This window comes from Channa argus, chromosome 11 (genome assembly GCF_033026475.1).
Source record: "Channa argus isolate prfri chromosome 11, Channa argus male v1.0, whole genome shotgun sequence".
Lineage (NCBI taxonomy): Eukaryota > Metazoa > Chordata > Actinopteri > Anabantiformes > Channidae > Channa > Channa argus.
The window spans coordinates 27,581,891-27,598,447 of NC_090207.1; the positions used below are offsets into that span (position 1 = coordinate 27,581,891).

A 16,557-nucleotide genomic window follows, 5' to 3' on the forward strand; every position below is an offset into this window, starting at 1 on the left:
TCACTAAAATGTAAAAAAAAATCCCAAAAATTGACTGTTCTTTGCAATGAATCAAAGACCTTGTGAATCAGACCCTTCTTGAGAATTAATTTTTATGATACATTTTTAAAAGCAATCCCCTTTTATGTAACCAAATCTTTAAATAGAGCTGAAATATTTTGGCTTTTAACTACTATTATGGAAAGTACCTTAAAATAAAGCTGGATCCTAATATAATGCAACCTAATACCATCTTACTGTATGTTAGCTTATTTGTTTATATATATATATATATATATATATATATATATATATATATATATATATATATATATATATATATCTTTACAGCTGTTTATAGCATGGTGATGCTAGCAGGTATAGGCACTTTATGTGGTGAGTAATGTAAGATGTACTGTAATATGGTAAAGAGATACTTTAAGTAATATTGAACAGCTCTCACCAATTATGGCCTCCCACTTGCCATTGGCCTGGGTGACCTCATACACACAGCGCATCTCACTGTGTGTCATCCCTCCAATAATAAAGACAATGATCCTGGGCCCCGTCTTCATCTCTGTGGGGCCCCTGTTCTTGTGCCAGTTACCATAGCGAGCACTGCATTATAAAAAAATTGAGATGCTTTTAGTTGTGAACTGGCATAATATAAATAAACTGGAATTGAAATTTAAATGGATTTATAGCACAAGCTTGAAGACACTGCACAGATAGCCTTTTTTCTTTTATGCCAACATAAAGAACAAATGTTTTTTAACTTAAAATAATAATGGCTAAAACACTTCTTATTTTACATTGATTAATTTACTTAATTCTTTTGACGTGAATGTTAATTGACATGTAGGGATAGTGCATTAAAAAGACTCACCTTGATGGCGCACTTGCTTTAGCAGATGCTTGTCGCTGGGAAATATATGGGTATTGCTTGGGTTCAAGTTTGTCCTCGATGGCATCCTGTGGGAAGAAGTAAATCACAACGTTTTGCAATCTTATCAAAATTACTATATAAAGACCTATTCAGATAAAATTAACATTACAGGAAATAGGAACATTGTAAGAGATAGAATCACTGTACCCTTTGGTAAATTTATTAATTGTTCTTTGAGAAGTTATCGTTTATGTTCTGAAAAAGACAGGGATTTGACAGGACTAGTGCATATGGGGAATGGTTTGCACTTACATAGCGCTTTTCTATCTATTGGCACTCACAGCACTTCACACTGCTTCTTATTCATCCATTCACACTCACAATCAAACACACACACATTGATGGGAGAGCTGCTATGCAGCTGGCCAAAGCTCACTGGGACCAGCTAAGTTGGACTTCAGTGTCTTGCTCAATGACATTTGAACATGTGACCAGAGGAGCTTGGGATTGAACCAACAACTGCAAGATTGGGGGATAACTGCTCTACCTTCCTGCGCCACAGTCGCATACCAATATCAATATCAGTACCCAAGTAACTACAACAGCACATATTCTTAACCTGTTAAGATTAACACAGCTTTTTTCCTTTTTACACAAGTCAACTTCATTCTTATATCTGCTAAACAGAGCTAGAGTAAGAACTCTAGCTCTCTCTGTCACCCTCTCTCCCAATCCTGGCCCTGCTCTCTCTCTCTCTCTCTCTCTCTCTCTCTCTCTCTCTCCCAGCTCTTGTTTCTGACAACACTCTCTTGCTCTCTCTCCCCCTCCAACTGCCCTAGCTGCCAGTCACACTTTATTTGTTAAGTTACCCTGTGTACCAAAAGGTTCCTAAGCAACTAAACTGCAAAGGTAAATTAATTTTGCAGGGAACATATTGGAACAGATGTTTGATTTATCGCACAATGCAACTTGTTTTGGAAATGAATAAAGCGCTTTTCCTACAGACATGTAATTGGGAGCATATGGCAGCAGTAGAGAGGTGTGCTGATAGTCCATAGCTAGAAAATCAAGTTCAACTAAATTGTGCGAGGAGGCACTTTATAATTTTTGCTACTTAGCCATAACCAGCAATCGTTGTAATGTAATTTTCATAATTTATTTAATTAGTTTTTTTGGCTTGTCCTGTACTTGTAACCAAACTAATGTTAGTTTTTATAGTAATTTTTTTTTATCTTTCATGTATTGTGCACCTAATTACTGTGCATGGTTTTGGTGTCAGATTAGCAGGAGTAACTCCACTGCAGCCTCTCTCATCTCCACATTGACCATAGTGAATTTTCCATGTAATGATAAATGATTTATAAAACAAACTGGGTATACAATTATTTTCCCTATAACCTTATAAGTGCCTCTCTTTAACTGAAGTGGTCATGTCATGCCCCCTCTAAAACTGCAAGCCTGACCTTAACATGTGAGAAATTTCAATTTAGCAGTTTATCCAAACTTAGTTTGTAAATTTTATCTGACATTTTCAGCTTTGTGAGATCTGCGCTTTGTCACTGGTGATCTTGAAAAACGATTCTCTTACTACTTTTTATAAAAGTGAGGAGAAAGAATTGGTTTCAGAGGAGATAGAGAGAGATGATTGCAATAAGTTTATCCCTTATTTCTTAATATTCCCATAAAAATGTGTAGTTTTGTGGCCAACAAAAGACAGAAACTCACATAGTGACCTGTAAAAATCTAATTTTCAAAAATTCACACAGTTCATGTCATGAACTCTTTTTTTCTCTCTCTTTTTCTCTGCTTCGTTTCCTCCCCAAGTCTGTCTGCTACGATTAAATGATTATTTAAACAGAAACTACTATGTGTCCAACATTTAAATTAGTGTTGTTTAATAATCTTAATCCTAGATTAATCATGAAAAATTATTTGAATTTTTTCATAAAGAATGATCATTGGTTAATAAACTACCGGCACAACCTTCTGTCTGTGTTGTATAGTTTCAATTAATATATAAATCCTAGCCAGTCCCAGTGTTGAATATATTTAATCATACCAGGCTTATTGTAAAAGTGTGTAAAAGTGCAAATCAATTTAAAATTTGATCAAGAGTTACTGCTTGTAATAGTTAATAAGAATTTTTTATTAATGGAATCAATTAAGTGTAGAAGCCTACCTTCCCCACCTCATATTATGTTTGTTACAGTAGCTCCTGTTTACAGCACAAACTGTGAGGCTGGTAATCAAGGCTAATGATAAAGACTTTCCCACCTTAAGAATGGAGAGAGTACTTTCCAACTTTTTTCCTACAGTCTCAAGGACTTAAAAGATATGGGAAACAAAAGCATAAGTGACAAAAACTTGCTAATTAGACTCCTGACTTGAAGGTTGATTTGGATTGACTCATTCCTTTGTTCTTTGTTTAAACTTAAAAGGTTGTAGAGCCTGGTCAAGCTGATTGACCCACTAAGTGCAATTCTCTGCTGTGTGTCTCTTTTGGTGATTAAATTCACCTTAACCATTCACTTGTTAGCTGCATTTTGGCTCATGAACTTGCCTTACAGTGAGCAGAAAGGCCAGGTTTTATTATTCCCATAATCAGAGAGACAGCACACATAGGATGGTTTGGATAAAAAGAAAGAAGCGAGACTTAGATGGTTTTGGAGTGGGCAGAGGAGAGGTGCAGGGTCTATCGGTAAAAGAAATGCTCTGAATAGAGTTTCCAGACAGGAAGAGAATAGGAAGGCCAAGGAGGAGGCTAATGGATACTGTGAAAGAGGACATGCAAGAAGTTGGTGTGACAGATAAGGATGGAAACAAGTAATCTGCTGCGGCAGCCCCAAAACAGAGCGGCTAAAAAAAGTTGAACAAGAGAAAGGAAAAACTCTGCTGTAGCTCCTACAATATATAGTGCAGAATATGGCCAAGATTTGGCTTTTATCACCACAAACAATGAGTTAATGTGGAAGTTATGTGGAGAAATGTAGAATCCAAGCACCAGGCAAATTATGCTTCCTTTAAGATACATAGATTTACGTGACAGTAAACCCTGATTGAAGATTTCATAATTTGAGAAAAATTACATAAAAACATTAGGATCTATTGTAATAAAAACATGCAAACTACCTCAATAATATCCTTGACAAGAGGAGTCCACCTGGAAAGCTGATAGGTCTGCTCACTGATTCGCTCTTTCCGATCTGGCTTCTTGGCTTTCTTGGCAGCACCCTGTCACAAAATGATACAGATTACTCATGATTTCACTACTCAAATCAGCAGATAAACAAACTAAGATAGTTAAAGTGTGGTATGCTCATATTCAACCATAAAAGAGCTGGGAGTTGTGGAAGGTGTGATTGCACAGTCCACCCTGGTCCTGAAAGTCCAGAACTGATCATCATGATTTTTTTACACCAGCAGAGCACAAAGGCAGATATGTGTGCTTTAGAATGTAATTACAGTTAAAGCATCAGAAAATGGTCTTAATTCTCAGATTTACTGCTTTGTTCTCATTAAAGAGATGCCCTCTCTTCATTCAATCTCTCCCTGAGAGATTTTGGAGGACCAGGAAGGAAACTCAGACAACAGGTAAATTGGATTAATAGTAATGAAATACAAGGATAGTAAAAGGGGGGGAATTGTTTTCATCTTTCAGAACCTCCAGAGGCCAATGGCTCAGGAGGGGGTCCTGTGGCTCAGGAGGTCGTCCACCGATCACAGAGTTGTTCGATTCCTGGCTCCTCTTGTCACATGTTAAAGTGTCCTTGAGCAAGACACTGAACCCCAACTTAGTTGCTCCCGGTGAGTGTAGGCCAGCTTCATAACAGCTCCTGCATTGGTGTGTGTGTGTGTGCCTGTGAGTGTGGGTGTGAATGGGTAAATGAGAAGCAGTGTAAAGTGCTTTGAGTACCAATAAGATAGAAAAGCGGTATATAAGTGCAGAGCATTTATCAAACAGGTAGGTTGGGCTCATTTCACTGGGCAAAGGAGAAACAGGTAAGTACTGGAGGTAGTGCAGGGTAATGACCTATTTATTGTGCTTATTTGTAGATGGCTCTATTATAAACACCAAAAGAGACAGTTAGTGAATAATTAAGTTTCTCAGTCCAGTCTCCTAACCCTAGCTAAGTCTTTCAATCTATCCATTAGACTGTGGATGAACCCTGAGGACATTTAGATGCTAAGCAATGCGATGGAAGACATGCTGGACCAGAATTTGATTCTTGGTGGGTTAAGGCATTAGGCTTGCCTTTCTTGGAGTCAAGGCGGAAAGAGAGAGAGAGAAGTGGAAGTAAAAAAATAATGCCAAGGTTCTTATGATGTTTGTTTTGCCCTTTTCATGGGAGTTTTACAGAATGAGAAATATAGAACATCAGAAAAATACAGAATAACAAAAATATATTTTAAGGAGAGATTCTGACTATATATATATAATCTATAGTTATATAGTATATATATATATATATATATATATATATATATTACTGATTATACATATATAGTCATATATATATATATATATATGACTATATATGTATAATCAGATCGCAATACAAAATGAACAGAAACTGTTGTGTTTGTGTGTATCTCATGATGATTAAACATAACTGCAGCTCAGAATGTTTCAAAGAAATCTTTAACAAGTTTTTCATTTTGGAATAGCAGCTTCAAGAACCAGTCTGTTGATTTCTGCATAACAGAAACCAAATGTTTTATAGAACATTTAGAAGTTTCAAGGACACCGGGACAACCTGCTGCCAAATGAGAAACTGAGGTCCACACCAGGACAACTCACCTCAGAGATAATAGGAACACCCATATGGGCCATGTTGGAAATGATGTCGCTGTCCTCAGGTGGGATGTTGGCATGCTGTAGTAGTTTACACAGATTCTCCTCACTCACCCCTGCCACACACACAAACAAACATATGCAGCATACTGTACACACAAAAAAGTATTTATACGTAGCTATTGAAAGTGTCAGTCTCTGTTGCTTGAGGTCGTCACTCTAAAGGAGATTGCTCATCTGTTGACCCGCGGGATGGCATTTGATGACAGTATATAGTCAGTAGGTGACCCTCTGTTCACACTCAACTCATGTGCACATCATTGTTCCTACCACAATGTACCATACCAGTTTTGTATTTGTACACCAACGATGTACTGGAGTTGAAGATATATCTATTATTCAAGAGGCATGAGAACAGCAAAGGGGGGGGGAGTTCAAAATAAAACTTAGCCAAGTTAGCTTAGCTAAGTTTCTTAGCTTTGCCGCCCCCCACAGTTAGCTCCCACAAGTCGTGAGTTACTACAATATGATTGTGGCGCACACAGGAGGCACAACGTGTTATAAAATTTTAGATTTGGGAAACTGTGTTTTGTTTACAGCACATCGTGCAACAAGTAAAAAAAAGTTTAATCACTGGACTACAGCAGCTGATGAGTGATACAAACATTATTAACACGCCCATTTTTGAAACAAACCAGAAACAGTGACACATCACGGCAGGAACTCAATTACTAAACTCATCATTATTATATATTATATATATATATATATATATATATATTATATATATATATATATATATATATATATATATATATATATATATATATATATATATATATATATATATATATATATATTATAAAATATAGTATAGCCCCTTTGTGTTAGTTTCAGTTTTTTTCAAAGGTCTTCGGACTTTGATTTAAAGACAAACAGACATCACCTATGTTTCTTTTCTGCCTCTCTTCGCTCTTACAAAAAACTGGATGGTTTTTTGACAACTGATCTAACAATTCTACACACCGTGATAAAATCATTTAGCACATTTGCCATTCAATGAACATAAAATCTAAATAGACTAAACATGATGATTTTATTGACAGCAGTGGGAGGTTGTTGTTGTAGTTTAGCTTTTATCTTAACAGCTTTTATCCTCTAAAATCATTACAACATTTTAATGAACACGAGACGGTGCCGCAAATCGGCCTCAAAGTCCCAGACTATGAGAAGATCCAGGCCCATACTGGGTTTTTCACTTTAGAGGGGCAGTATCACCGCTGGCAGCGCAGATCTCATGGGGCTAAAAACGGTGGCTCAAATTTATAGACTGATATTTGATAAACTGACATACTCAAACTTAGGGCATGTTTAGGTCAGACCTGCAGTTTTAGAGGCTGTTTTAGAACTGTGATCACTTCGGGAGAAGAGACACGCTTTTAAGTGAAATGTAATATTGAACTAAAGAAAAATAACTGCATAAATATTCTTTATAGATCATTTATCATTGCGTGGAAAAGTAATTGAAGTACATGTTGAGATGAAAAAGGAGGAGCTTCTCCAGCTGATCCGTTTAAGAAATGTTACAGTGGGCTATAATCCAAATATCAAATGTTCCCTTCAAAATGATTTTGCAGTGTAGTTGCTTATGAACCTTTTTGAAGATAGGTTGACTAAACATGTATGTGAAAGCATAATGTAATCTCATCACGACCCACATTAAATTGACAGAGACACAATCTCTAGCAAATCTTATGTCCATCACATCATCTGACAAAGTCAACATAAACACAGGGTTATGACAGCAGCTGTGTAATACATCAGATTGAAAACTAACTCCACAGACAGTAGGGTTCAGTGCTGTGGACTGATGATGAGGGCGACACTTTGCAATGTCTGGTGGCTAAAAAGACAAAGTAGAGGTTGAATTTAATTAGCCTTTTTCTGAATTAAACACACTGTATCCTGATGCCACCAGTAGGGTACCACGGACATACACCATGGTAAAACCATGACACTTTCAATGGCTACATCTGTACATCTACAAATATGGTGCAACCAATTCCTTTGCAAAGAAAACTTGAATAGACTAGTTCCAAACAAACAAAAGGTAAAATATAAATGCATATACCTACCTCTAAAGCTGCAGCATACTTTTTTACAAAACAGTTTTTAGTAAAAATAAAATCCAAAACATCTCTTTGTGTAGAGATGTGCTGTTAAGGTATTTGATGACACACAGTTATTGAATAGCTTTGATACAAAAATATTCTCTATTTAATGCTTTCTGAGCAAAGCACTTCTTACCAGCGAGGAAAGGGCTTTTATTTCTGTTTGACTGGTACTGTTGTTGTCATTTTGTCATTTATCTACACAGCCTGTATTCCTGTACTTGCAGTGGTAAGAACGCACTACCTGTATATTCTTTTTTTTTTTTGGCTGAAAAGCTGTTTAAATGATAATTGATAGAGATGGGAAAAGATGAAAAGGGAAAACAGGGACTGTACCTGGTAAAATAAATTGTAATAACAAGCAACAGAAATTAAATTAACTAGATATTAATTAAAGAGCTGTTAATTCACAAGTCAGCAAACTGCCAGAGTACAGTCATACTCACAAAGATAAGGCAGGATTGATTTAATGACCTCCTAAGGGAGAAAGACTGAGCTACTATGTTGACACTTTTCAGAATCAAGACAGTCTAAACACAACTCACCAACAGAAATTTTAAATTTACATTTTATGACCATATCTGAAGAGCTAGGCAGAGTGTAGCTGATAGTGATGTGGTGTAAATAGAGGGAGGGATTGACGGAGGGATTAGTTTAAATGCAGTCCTTGAAGGCAACAGCTCTGCTCATTTTCCAATGGTACTAACCACTGCTAGATTAGGTGTGTTCAGTGAGTCAGAAGCTTTCAAATGTTATTAAATAATGTGAAATACAACAAGAACATGGAGATGGATGTCTGACCATTCTTAAGGAAGATGTACAGCAGGATGATGCGGATCTTGTCAGACACACTGATGTTAGCATCAAGTAGAATTGGTACAATGAGCCTCATGGGATCCTTAATTTTCTCTCCCTCTGCATCCGTGCCCATTGCCAGATCCTTAAAATCAATGGAAGACAGTATAGACCAAAGGTCAACATGACTTACACATAAAGAAGATAGCACAATTTGTATCACATCAACAATGTTTTATCTCTTCCATAAGTGTAGGAACAAGTTATGGGATTTTTGTTAGCCAGGTGTATGAATTTAGATTGATATTCTAACAAAAATAGTTCTTGGTTTTAGTTTTGAGTTTTATCTGCTTATATTTTTGGCTAAAAAATCTATATGAAAATCAGAGAAAAAGCCATAGAAAAAAGCAAGCGATTTAGGGTAATCCGTCTTTAACAAATTAATTTAACATATACCTAACAATAAATTGGACATCCTTCAAAGGGAATAAATGATAATAATTAATCATACTACACTGATAAAGTAGGTGAATATACATCAAGTCAGGCTTTAAGGATCAAAAGGTATGCAGCATTTAACGTGTTACTTAACAATTTTAATGCCTTTAGTTCATTCTTTAAATGTGAGTGACTAAAATTAACTTGTGTAAGAGTAGACTGAGTTTATTATTATATTTTAACCCTAGACCCTTATATAAAAAAGTAAGAGGGGGAATGAATCAGAAGCACTGCACACACAAAACTAGTAGTGTCATCTTTATAGTTTTGACTTTATTCTGTAAAAGTGACTTGAGATGACTTTGTCGTGAATCGGCGCTATATAAAAAAGTTGAATTGAATTAAACTTGAATAGTGTACCGAGCAACATACACAGAACAGGTCAGCAAAAGAAAGCAATACCTGAAGCATTGTAAGTGTTGTGAAGAAAAACCCAGTCATTGACATATGTATCATAATCCACAAAAAAATAAAAACAGAATCTCATTTTAGAGAGTAAATAAAACAAAATTAATTGGGAGGAGTTCCATTTGTTTGATGTACCTGTTCTACACGACAGAGTTTGTCCACTGTGCCCTGGTAGTGGTTCATACAGTCCTCAGCAAGATGCAGATGGGTTGAATACTATATTAAAAGAAGACATATGCTGTTAGTAGGTTTAAAATAGTTACAAACAATATTAAAATAGGCATGTTTTGGGGGGTTCATTATCATGTTCAGATGTAAAACATCAATGTAGAAAAATAAATACCAAAACACAGAAAACATGTTTTCATTTATCTGCAGCAATTTAATCAGCAGGAACATTTCAAAGATGAACTTTTACAAAACATCTACAATTTGCTACCTAAACTTGTAGATTGTGATGGACCAAGATGCACCAACAGTAAACTTGACTTGATGACTGGAATAAACAAAAGATGATGAATGCCTGGGAGGTGGGACAGTTCTTTTTCCTGAACTGTGTGACAGTTCTTTTTTCATTTTGACATAGTGAACATAGTGTAACATAGTGACCTAAAAAGTGTTTCTGCTGAGTTTGATGTTAGCAGATTTACCACTGGGGACTTCTTGTTCAAGAAAAACAATAAATATTATTTTAAGATGAAGGCATTGGCATATATGACTAAATAGTTCATATAGAATAGGTATTATGCAGATATTTAAATGAATTTGATTGATGAGTTGTCTTGAGCCACACTCCTTTCAATTGTGGAGGTAATATGTCCTCCATTGTTTGACAACCACTAAAAACAGTAGAAGATGAAGGAGACAAAAAAAGATGTTTTGCATGGCCCAGTGGAAATGGTAGAGGATCGAAATTAGCAAAACACAGCACCACTACAGTGGGATGAACAGATAAATATAGATTTGATCATTGTATGCTCAGACAGTTTAGTCTAACCGCTAAGCAGTTTAAACAGTATTGGGGTCCTATAAATCTAGAGCTACTGTACACAAAGATCTCTTTGTGACAATTACGAGGAGGATCTTAATCTAATATTTACAATTTTATTTGTACAGAAACTCATGAAGTCATTGCTGCTGCTACATTCTACATACTGAAAACTACATGACCTTCCTTTAACAAGTGTGTGCTGGTAGTAGAATAGAAGAGAGGGGTTAGACCTGGCTTCCTTCCTATCACCAACAAGGAGGTGCGTGCTCAATAAAGAAAGATGTGACAATGTTATGCGTCTGTTGCCGGTGCACCTTCTCTCTCAGTTATTTATTTATGTTTATGTGTGTGTGTGTGTGTGGGTGTGTGTGTCTCCTCCTCTGCCACTGATGGACAAGGCAGGCTCACCTGGGAAGCAAAGTCACCTGACACACACACACACACACACACACACACACACACTGGGCTGCAACAATTAGTTGTTGCAATTAGTTGTTGCAGCCTTAATCACCTAAATTAGGAATGGGATTTTATATCTTAAACTGTTTTCCAACACCTTCAGTCAGAATTTGTTATACATGTACAACCTGTACATGTAATTGTACAGGTATATTGTAAAACATAAGCACCTACCTTGCTGAGTTCTTTCTGATATTGAGGCATCTTTTTTAGCATCTGGGACAGTTCCTTCATTGTGGTCTAAAAGAAACAATTAAGTTATAAACGTTATTAATGGTAAAAATTATCTTAGAATCTTTACTTCAATATAATAAATTCAGTTGTGGTGATCTGAATAAAACATTTACATCACTACTAAATTTAGTTTTCAACTTACTGCTATTCGCACCTGTCCTTCAATGAAATTAGGAAAATGTGATACTAACAGCTAAAGTTAGTATTTGGTTAATATTTTAAGCACAACACATATCAAATGCTCAATAATTTAAGATACATATAGGCCTGATAAGTAAAATTGACCCGCTCACTGTTTCAGTTTTGGAAAAAATAGAAACAGAGAAACACAGTAACACATCCTTATACCAGAGCAGGGTGTTGAGAGTGAGTCTTTACCTTTTCCCCAGTGTTCATCTTTTTACTAGCAGAAAATTCTTTGAGAGAACGAGTCACAGCCCTATAAAGAAAAAACAGATCGGAAACAAATTAACATTAATGTTTTTTTCTCTGTGCTGCCTCCTGAAATGTATAATGTTGTATGAAAGAAATTGTTCTGCATTTATTCATGCCACGAGGGTATATGAGTGAGCAGACTCACGTTGACACCTCAGCGATGTGTTTGTGTCTCAGAGTCAGCCAAAGGTCATCGTCTTCATCAAGCAATACTTCCTTCATCCTTGTTTCTCCCATTCCACTGGTCTCAAACCTGACAGATAAGATGGATTAATTTGAATTTAAAAATATTCTGGCTGGAATGAAATGCTTTTGCAATAAAGATTGGCGGTAAAATGTATCCTTCAGAACAGTCTTCACCTGTAGACATCGTTCTCAATACCCAGCAGATCGTAAGCCATAGCTTGCAGCGTGAGTTCATGTAGGAGAGGTGACACGGGATCAAAGCCACGATCCAGAATGAGCAACTGAGTACGAGACTTATCTGGACCCTGGAGGGATCAGAACAAAAACTAAATAGGACTGAGGAGAAATCTATATTTGCTGCTAACCTGTTACATTCAAAAACAAATTGATCTGTTGACAACAGATGACAACAGTTATGAATCTTTTTTGTACAAGAAACCCCTCAAACATTATGTCCACTTCACTTGCATGTTACACCAAGCAAGTCAGCCTTGGATGTTACAAATTTAAAGAGAAATACTTAGAAAATTCTTAGAAATTATTTTCCAGGATTTACATGCACTTAAGTAACCTGATTACTTAGAGAAATCAGGTTTCTCTGGTAATCAGAGAACAGGTTCAAGAGGGAGGATTTCAGAACTGAGACTGAAAGGACCCTTCGGTACCCAGATGTTCTGGTCGGCTTGTGTCACACAGATTAGGATAAATAGGTGTTAGTGTAAACAATAAAATTATGAGCCTAAATTGGCTATGTTGCTTCTGGTGAAGTGCTTCTAGTAGAAAAATCACAGGACAAAATCAGACTCAGGTAAGGCTCAGACAATGGGCTTTTTTGGGTTTAGATAAGGGTCGGCCTTCACATCCTTAGGCTCGGCTCTGGTTAAGACAGAAAATTGGGCCGGATCCATGATTTATTTAACCAGGTCACTAGTGTTACTGGAAATCCACATATACCTCCAGCAGCAGAGTAATTTCTCCTCCACCTCTGACATACTTTGGTTTAACTGTGTAGTGACAGTAAAAAAATGCTGCTTTCTGGTTTGGTGTTTGTTGTCAGGATAAAGTTTTACACACTTTCTTCAAAAACCTAAAGTGGTTAAGTGTCAACTGTTCTGCACATTTAGCTCCTTCACTCTGCCGCTTTAGATTCTTCCAGTCCCTGAACATAAAGTTGCCTGAATATCAACAGTGAAGATGGAAAAGCTCATTCTCAGTAAAAGTAAAGGATTAGCAAAATATTTTTTTCATGATTTTGCATAACTGAAAAGTTAAATTATTTCAGGTTTCCAGGATGTGTGTGAATAAGTTCGAAGTTAGAGGTCAAGCTAAGTCTTTGTTGTACCCAAGATTGTAACTAAAGAGGTGGTGTGTTAAATTGCAATGGTGGAATCCCTTCTAGAAAAAGTTGGTTCCATCAAAGCATGAAAAGGTATGATATTAACTAGCTAGGCTAAGTCTAGGAGCAGTGACAGCCCCCTTGCTCGGCCATGGCCTGTAGTGCTGCCGGATGGCCTGAAAATGATGACAAAATCCTTCGATATTATTATTCATTTAGTGCCTTGCACAGAAAGATCTTTTTGGTCTATCTGAATTTTTTTGTGATATTACAAGCTGAAATACCCAAATCCTTTTTCAATTTTACATTAGGAACTGTCATTCCAAAGGCATTTTACACACAATTCTAAACCTCACTTCATTTTTACATCTGAAAGATAGTAACACGTTTTTGACGCCTAATTAAAACCAATTAAAGGGCTAAAACATTAGAACCAGCTTTTACGACTCCACGTAAGTGTACTAAGTACTAAGTTTCAACAAAAATACTGAAAAGTTATAGCTTGTAAAAGCAAAATTCAAGGCAGAGCTGTTGTATTGGATTGCATTAGAATGGAATGGCCAATACATGTGTAACTTGCTTGATACAGTATATCAGATGCCAGAATGACACTGGTCATGGTAGCATTATCAATGCAAGGTGAATGGATTCCTTGTACAAATACAACATTATCCAAAAAGCAATACGTTAATAATACATTTCCACAAATGCATCTGGTTCCTTCCACTAGTAGTAAAGTATTTAGGCCCACTTTTGTACCTCTCCCATGGTGGGATCATCAGCTTTATAACCATCCAGCTTCTCCTGAACCATCTGAGCAAGGACTGCACAGTCCTTGTACTCCCTGAATCAACAAACACACATAAAATCACACATATTTTTACTTGGATATGGATATATTATATTATAAAATATATATAGAGTATATAGTTCTATACAGTAACATTAGTAAGAGTAACAGTAAGAAATTTTTCCTTAAAATTTGCATACTAATTCAAAAAATAACTGCTTACACGTCTTACTACAGAAAGTCTATTTAAATTGATTGTCCTTTTTGGTCTTACCCTCGATATCGGACTCCGGGATACTCTTTAAGTGTGAAACAGAGAGTGGCAATCTGCTCAGCACACCGTTCCAACATGTTATTCTTCACATCTCCCTTAAATGGGCTGTAGAAGTCCTGAAAGGCATCTACTTTATCCAGGGAGAAAACCTACGCAAATAGGACACGACAATGCAGTTGTTCTCTGCTCTGGAAGTCTTTATTTTAGAAGTCTTTAATTTTTTTCCACTCTTGTCAGATCTTGTGTAGTTTAAAAATTGTCCAGGGTTTGGACCCTTGCACAATCCAAATAAAGTTTAGCATTTTACCTGAGATTCATAGGGCAGAAAGGCGATATTGATTTCAGTCAAGGCCTTCATGGCTTTGGAGGCGCGGGATTTGGTCAAGAGTCCAAACAAGGAGTCTGGTATTGCTGCAGAGAATCACAGTAGAACATGGTAACTATTTTCATTAATACTAATACCTGTAGCGTCTTTTTCCTGAATAAGGTAATAGGTAGTGACCGGACTTCATTATCACACACTTATTAATATCATGAGCTTAGTGGACAGTGGACTTTACATCCCATCTCATAATTATTCTTTGTTAAAATGTAATTTACATTTTAATTCAATTTAAATTAAATATTAACTGGTGTATGCCTAAAAACATCTCTCTTGTATAGTAATACAAGAAAGATTTCTCTGTTTCACTCTGTATTACTATACAAGGTATAGTAATACAAGATACAAGATAGTAATACAAGAGAGTAATTTTTGGCCTGCATGCAACAGTGATTGTTAGGCTGACATCATAAACACGCAAAAAAGTACATAAACAACATATAATAATACGATATGTAAAAGAGAAATAGATCATTGCCCAAGTTTGTTTCATGAACTGCTAATACAGAATTCATGACATTGCTACACAAAAAAACTATTTTCTAAATCAATAAAGTATATTTAATGTATGTAATATATTCTCCCAACACTTAAGTTGGTACACTTATGAATATCTGAACTTTATGCCTTTTATTTGTGACAGGCAGTGATTCTGAACAGTCTAAGCAGGCAGTCTTACAGTCCCAATAAAATGTATTCACCCTTCTTGGAACAATAGCAACTATTGAATCATTTTATCCAAAATGCTGCAGCAAGAGTGCTGATTGGAATTAGCAAGAGAAATCCTATTTCAACTTATTATATTTCACTAGCTTTTCTCCATTGGCTTTCCAAAAAATCTAGAATAGAATTTAAAACCCTGCTTCTTACATATAAAGCTCTAAACGGTCAAGCTCCATTATATATAAAAGACCTCATAGTTCCATATCATCCCAGTAGACCACCTCGATCTCAGAATCCGGGCCTACTTGTGATTCCCCGAATTTCCAATAATAAAATGTGAGGCAGAGCCTTTAGCTATCAAGCTCCTCTCCTGTGGAACCAGTTCCAAGTTCATGAGAGAGACACCCTCTCAAATAGGAATGTTTTCCTATTGCAAATAGCAGTCTCACCAATATTTATGATTCTGGATTCTTCCGTTTTTTTGGCACGCTACTAGTCCTAAATGATTAAAGCTGGAAACATAATTCCAACTTTTACATGTAAAGCATGGTTAGAAATGATGTGTTTTAACTTTGTGTGCTGATAGCTAGATGAAATATTATTTTTTGCAGTGGCTTCCTTGGATGATGAGGAAACTTTTTTTAATCTTCCGCCATTTTTAATTTTTTGGAAAACACCACTTCGTCTCTCTATTCTTTATATTTGATCCAATCTTCATAACACTTTTTACATAACCTAACTGGGCCACTGCGGACATGGGGATGCCCAGCACATTGCCCATTTCCTTATTACAGGCTGTTAAATGTTGAGTGGGAGTGGGAAAAAAAGTTTCCAATGCCATCAAACTTTGCAATCGAATGACCTACTGAATGACTTACTTAAAATTTACACAAACCTGCACCTGAACAAACCTGAACTCGCATGTAAAATTTCATGTCCATTCTCCACTTGGGGTGCTATAAAGGCGTCTTATGTTTTCGTGGCATAACAGTGTGATGGGTTTACTCACTGTCAGTGAAAAAGACGTGAGCTGCTCGGTACCTTGGAGCCCGTGGGTCTCTGAAGTCATCTATCAAACCCTCCACCGACTTAAAAAACAGAGAACAATGTTTTAGTTTATGAAGTGATATCGGTGTTAGAACAATTCATGATTCAACTTCAGGTTCAACTTTGCTGTTCATTAGAGGAACTATGTTTTGTTTTAAAAAATACTTTCCCTGGGATACATGAAATGTACATAAAACACAAAACAAATACACTCACTGGCCACATATTAAG

At 36.3% G+C, this 16,557-nt stretch overlaps 1 protein-coding gene across 1 annotated transcript in view; it reads right to left on the reverse strand.

The window, feature by feature from the left end:
• Positions 1 to 16,557, reverse strand: part of stxbp1b (syntaxin binding protein 1b) — a 30,421-nt gene that overhangs the window by 3,275 nt on the left and 10,589 nt on the right. The window contains exons 5-18 of the mRNA XM_067522464.1: positions 16,289 to 16,367; positions 14,542 to 14,645; positions 14,235 to 14,383; positions 13,930 to 14,014; positions 12,009 to 12,139; positions 11,794 to 11,901; positions 11,592 to 11,652; positions 11,154 to 11,219; positions 9,665 to 9,745; positions 8,630 to 8,768; positions 5,664 to 5,773; positions 3,995 to 4,096; positions 866 to 951; positions 443 to 597 (exon numbers count right to left, since the gene is read on the reverse strand). Coding sequence (XP_067378565.1) covers positions 443 to 597; positions 866 to 951; positions 3,995 to 4,096; positions 5,664 to 5,773; positions 8,630 to 8,768; positions 9,665 to 9,745; positions 11,154 to 11,219; positions 11,592 to 11,652; positions 11,794 to 11,901; positions 12,009 to 12,139; positions 13,930 to 14,014; positions 14,235 to 14,383; positions 14,542 to 14,645; positions 16,289 to 16,367 — 1,456 coding nt within the window. The remainder of the gene's footprint in view (positions 1 to 442; positions 598 to 865; positions 952 to 3,994; positions 4,097 to 5,663; positions 5,774 to 8,629; positions 8,769 to 9,664; positions 9,746 to 11,153; positions 11,220 to 11,591; positions 11,653 to 11,793; positions 11,902 to 12,008; positions 12,140 to 13,929; positions 14,015 to 14,234; positions 14,384 to 14,541; positions 14,646 to 16,288; positions 16,368 to 16,557) is intronic.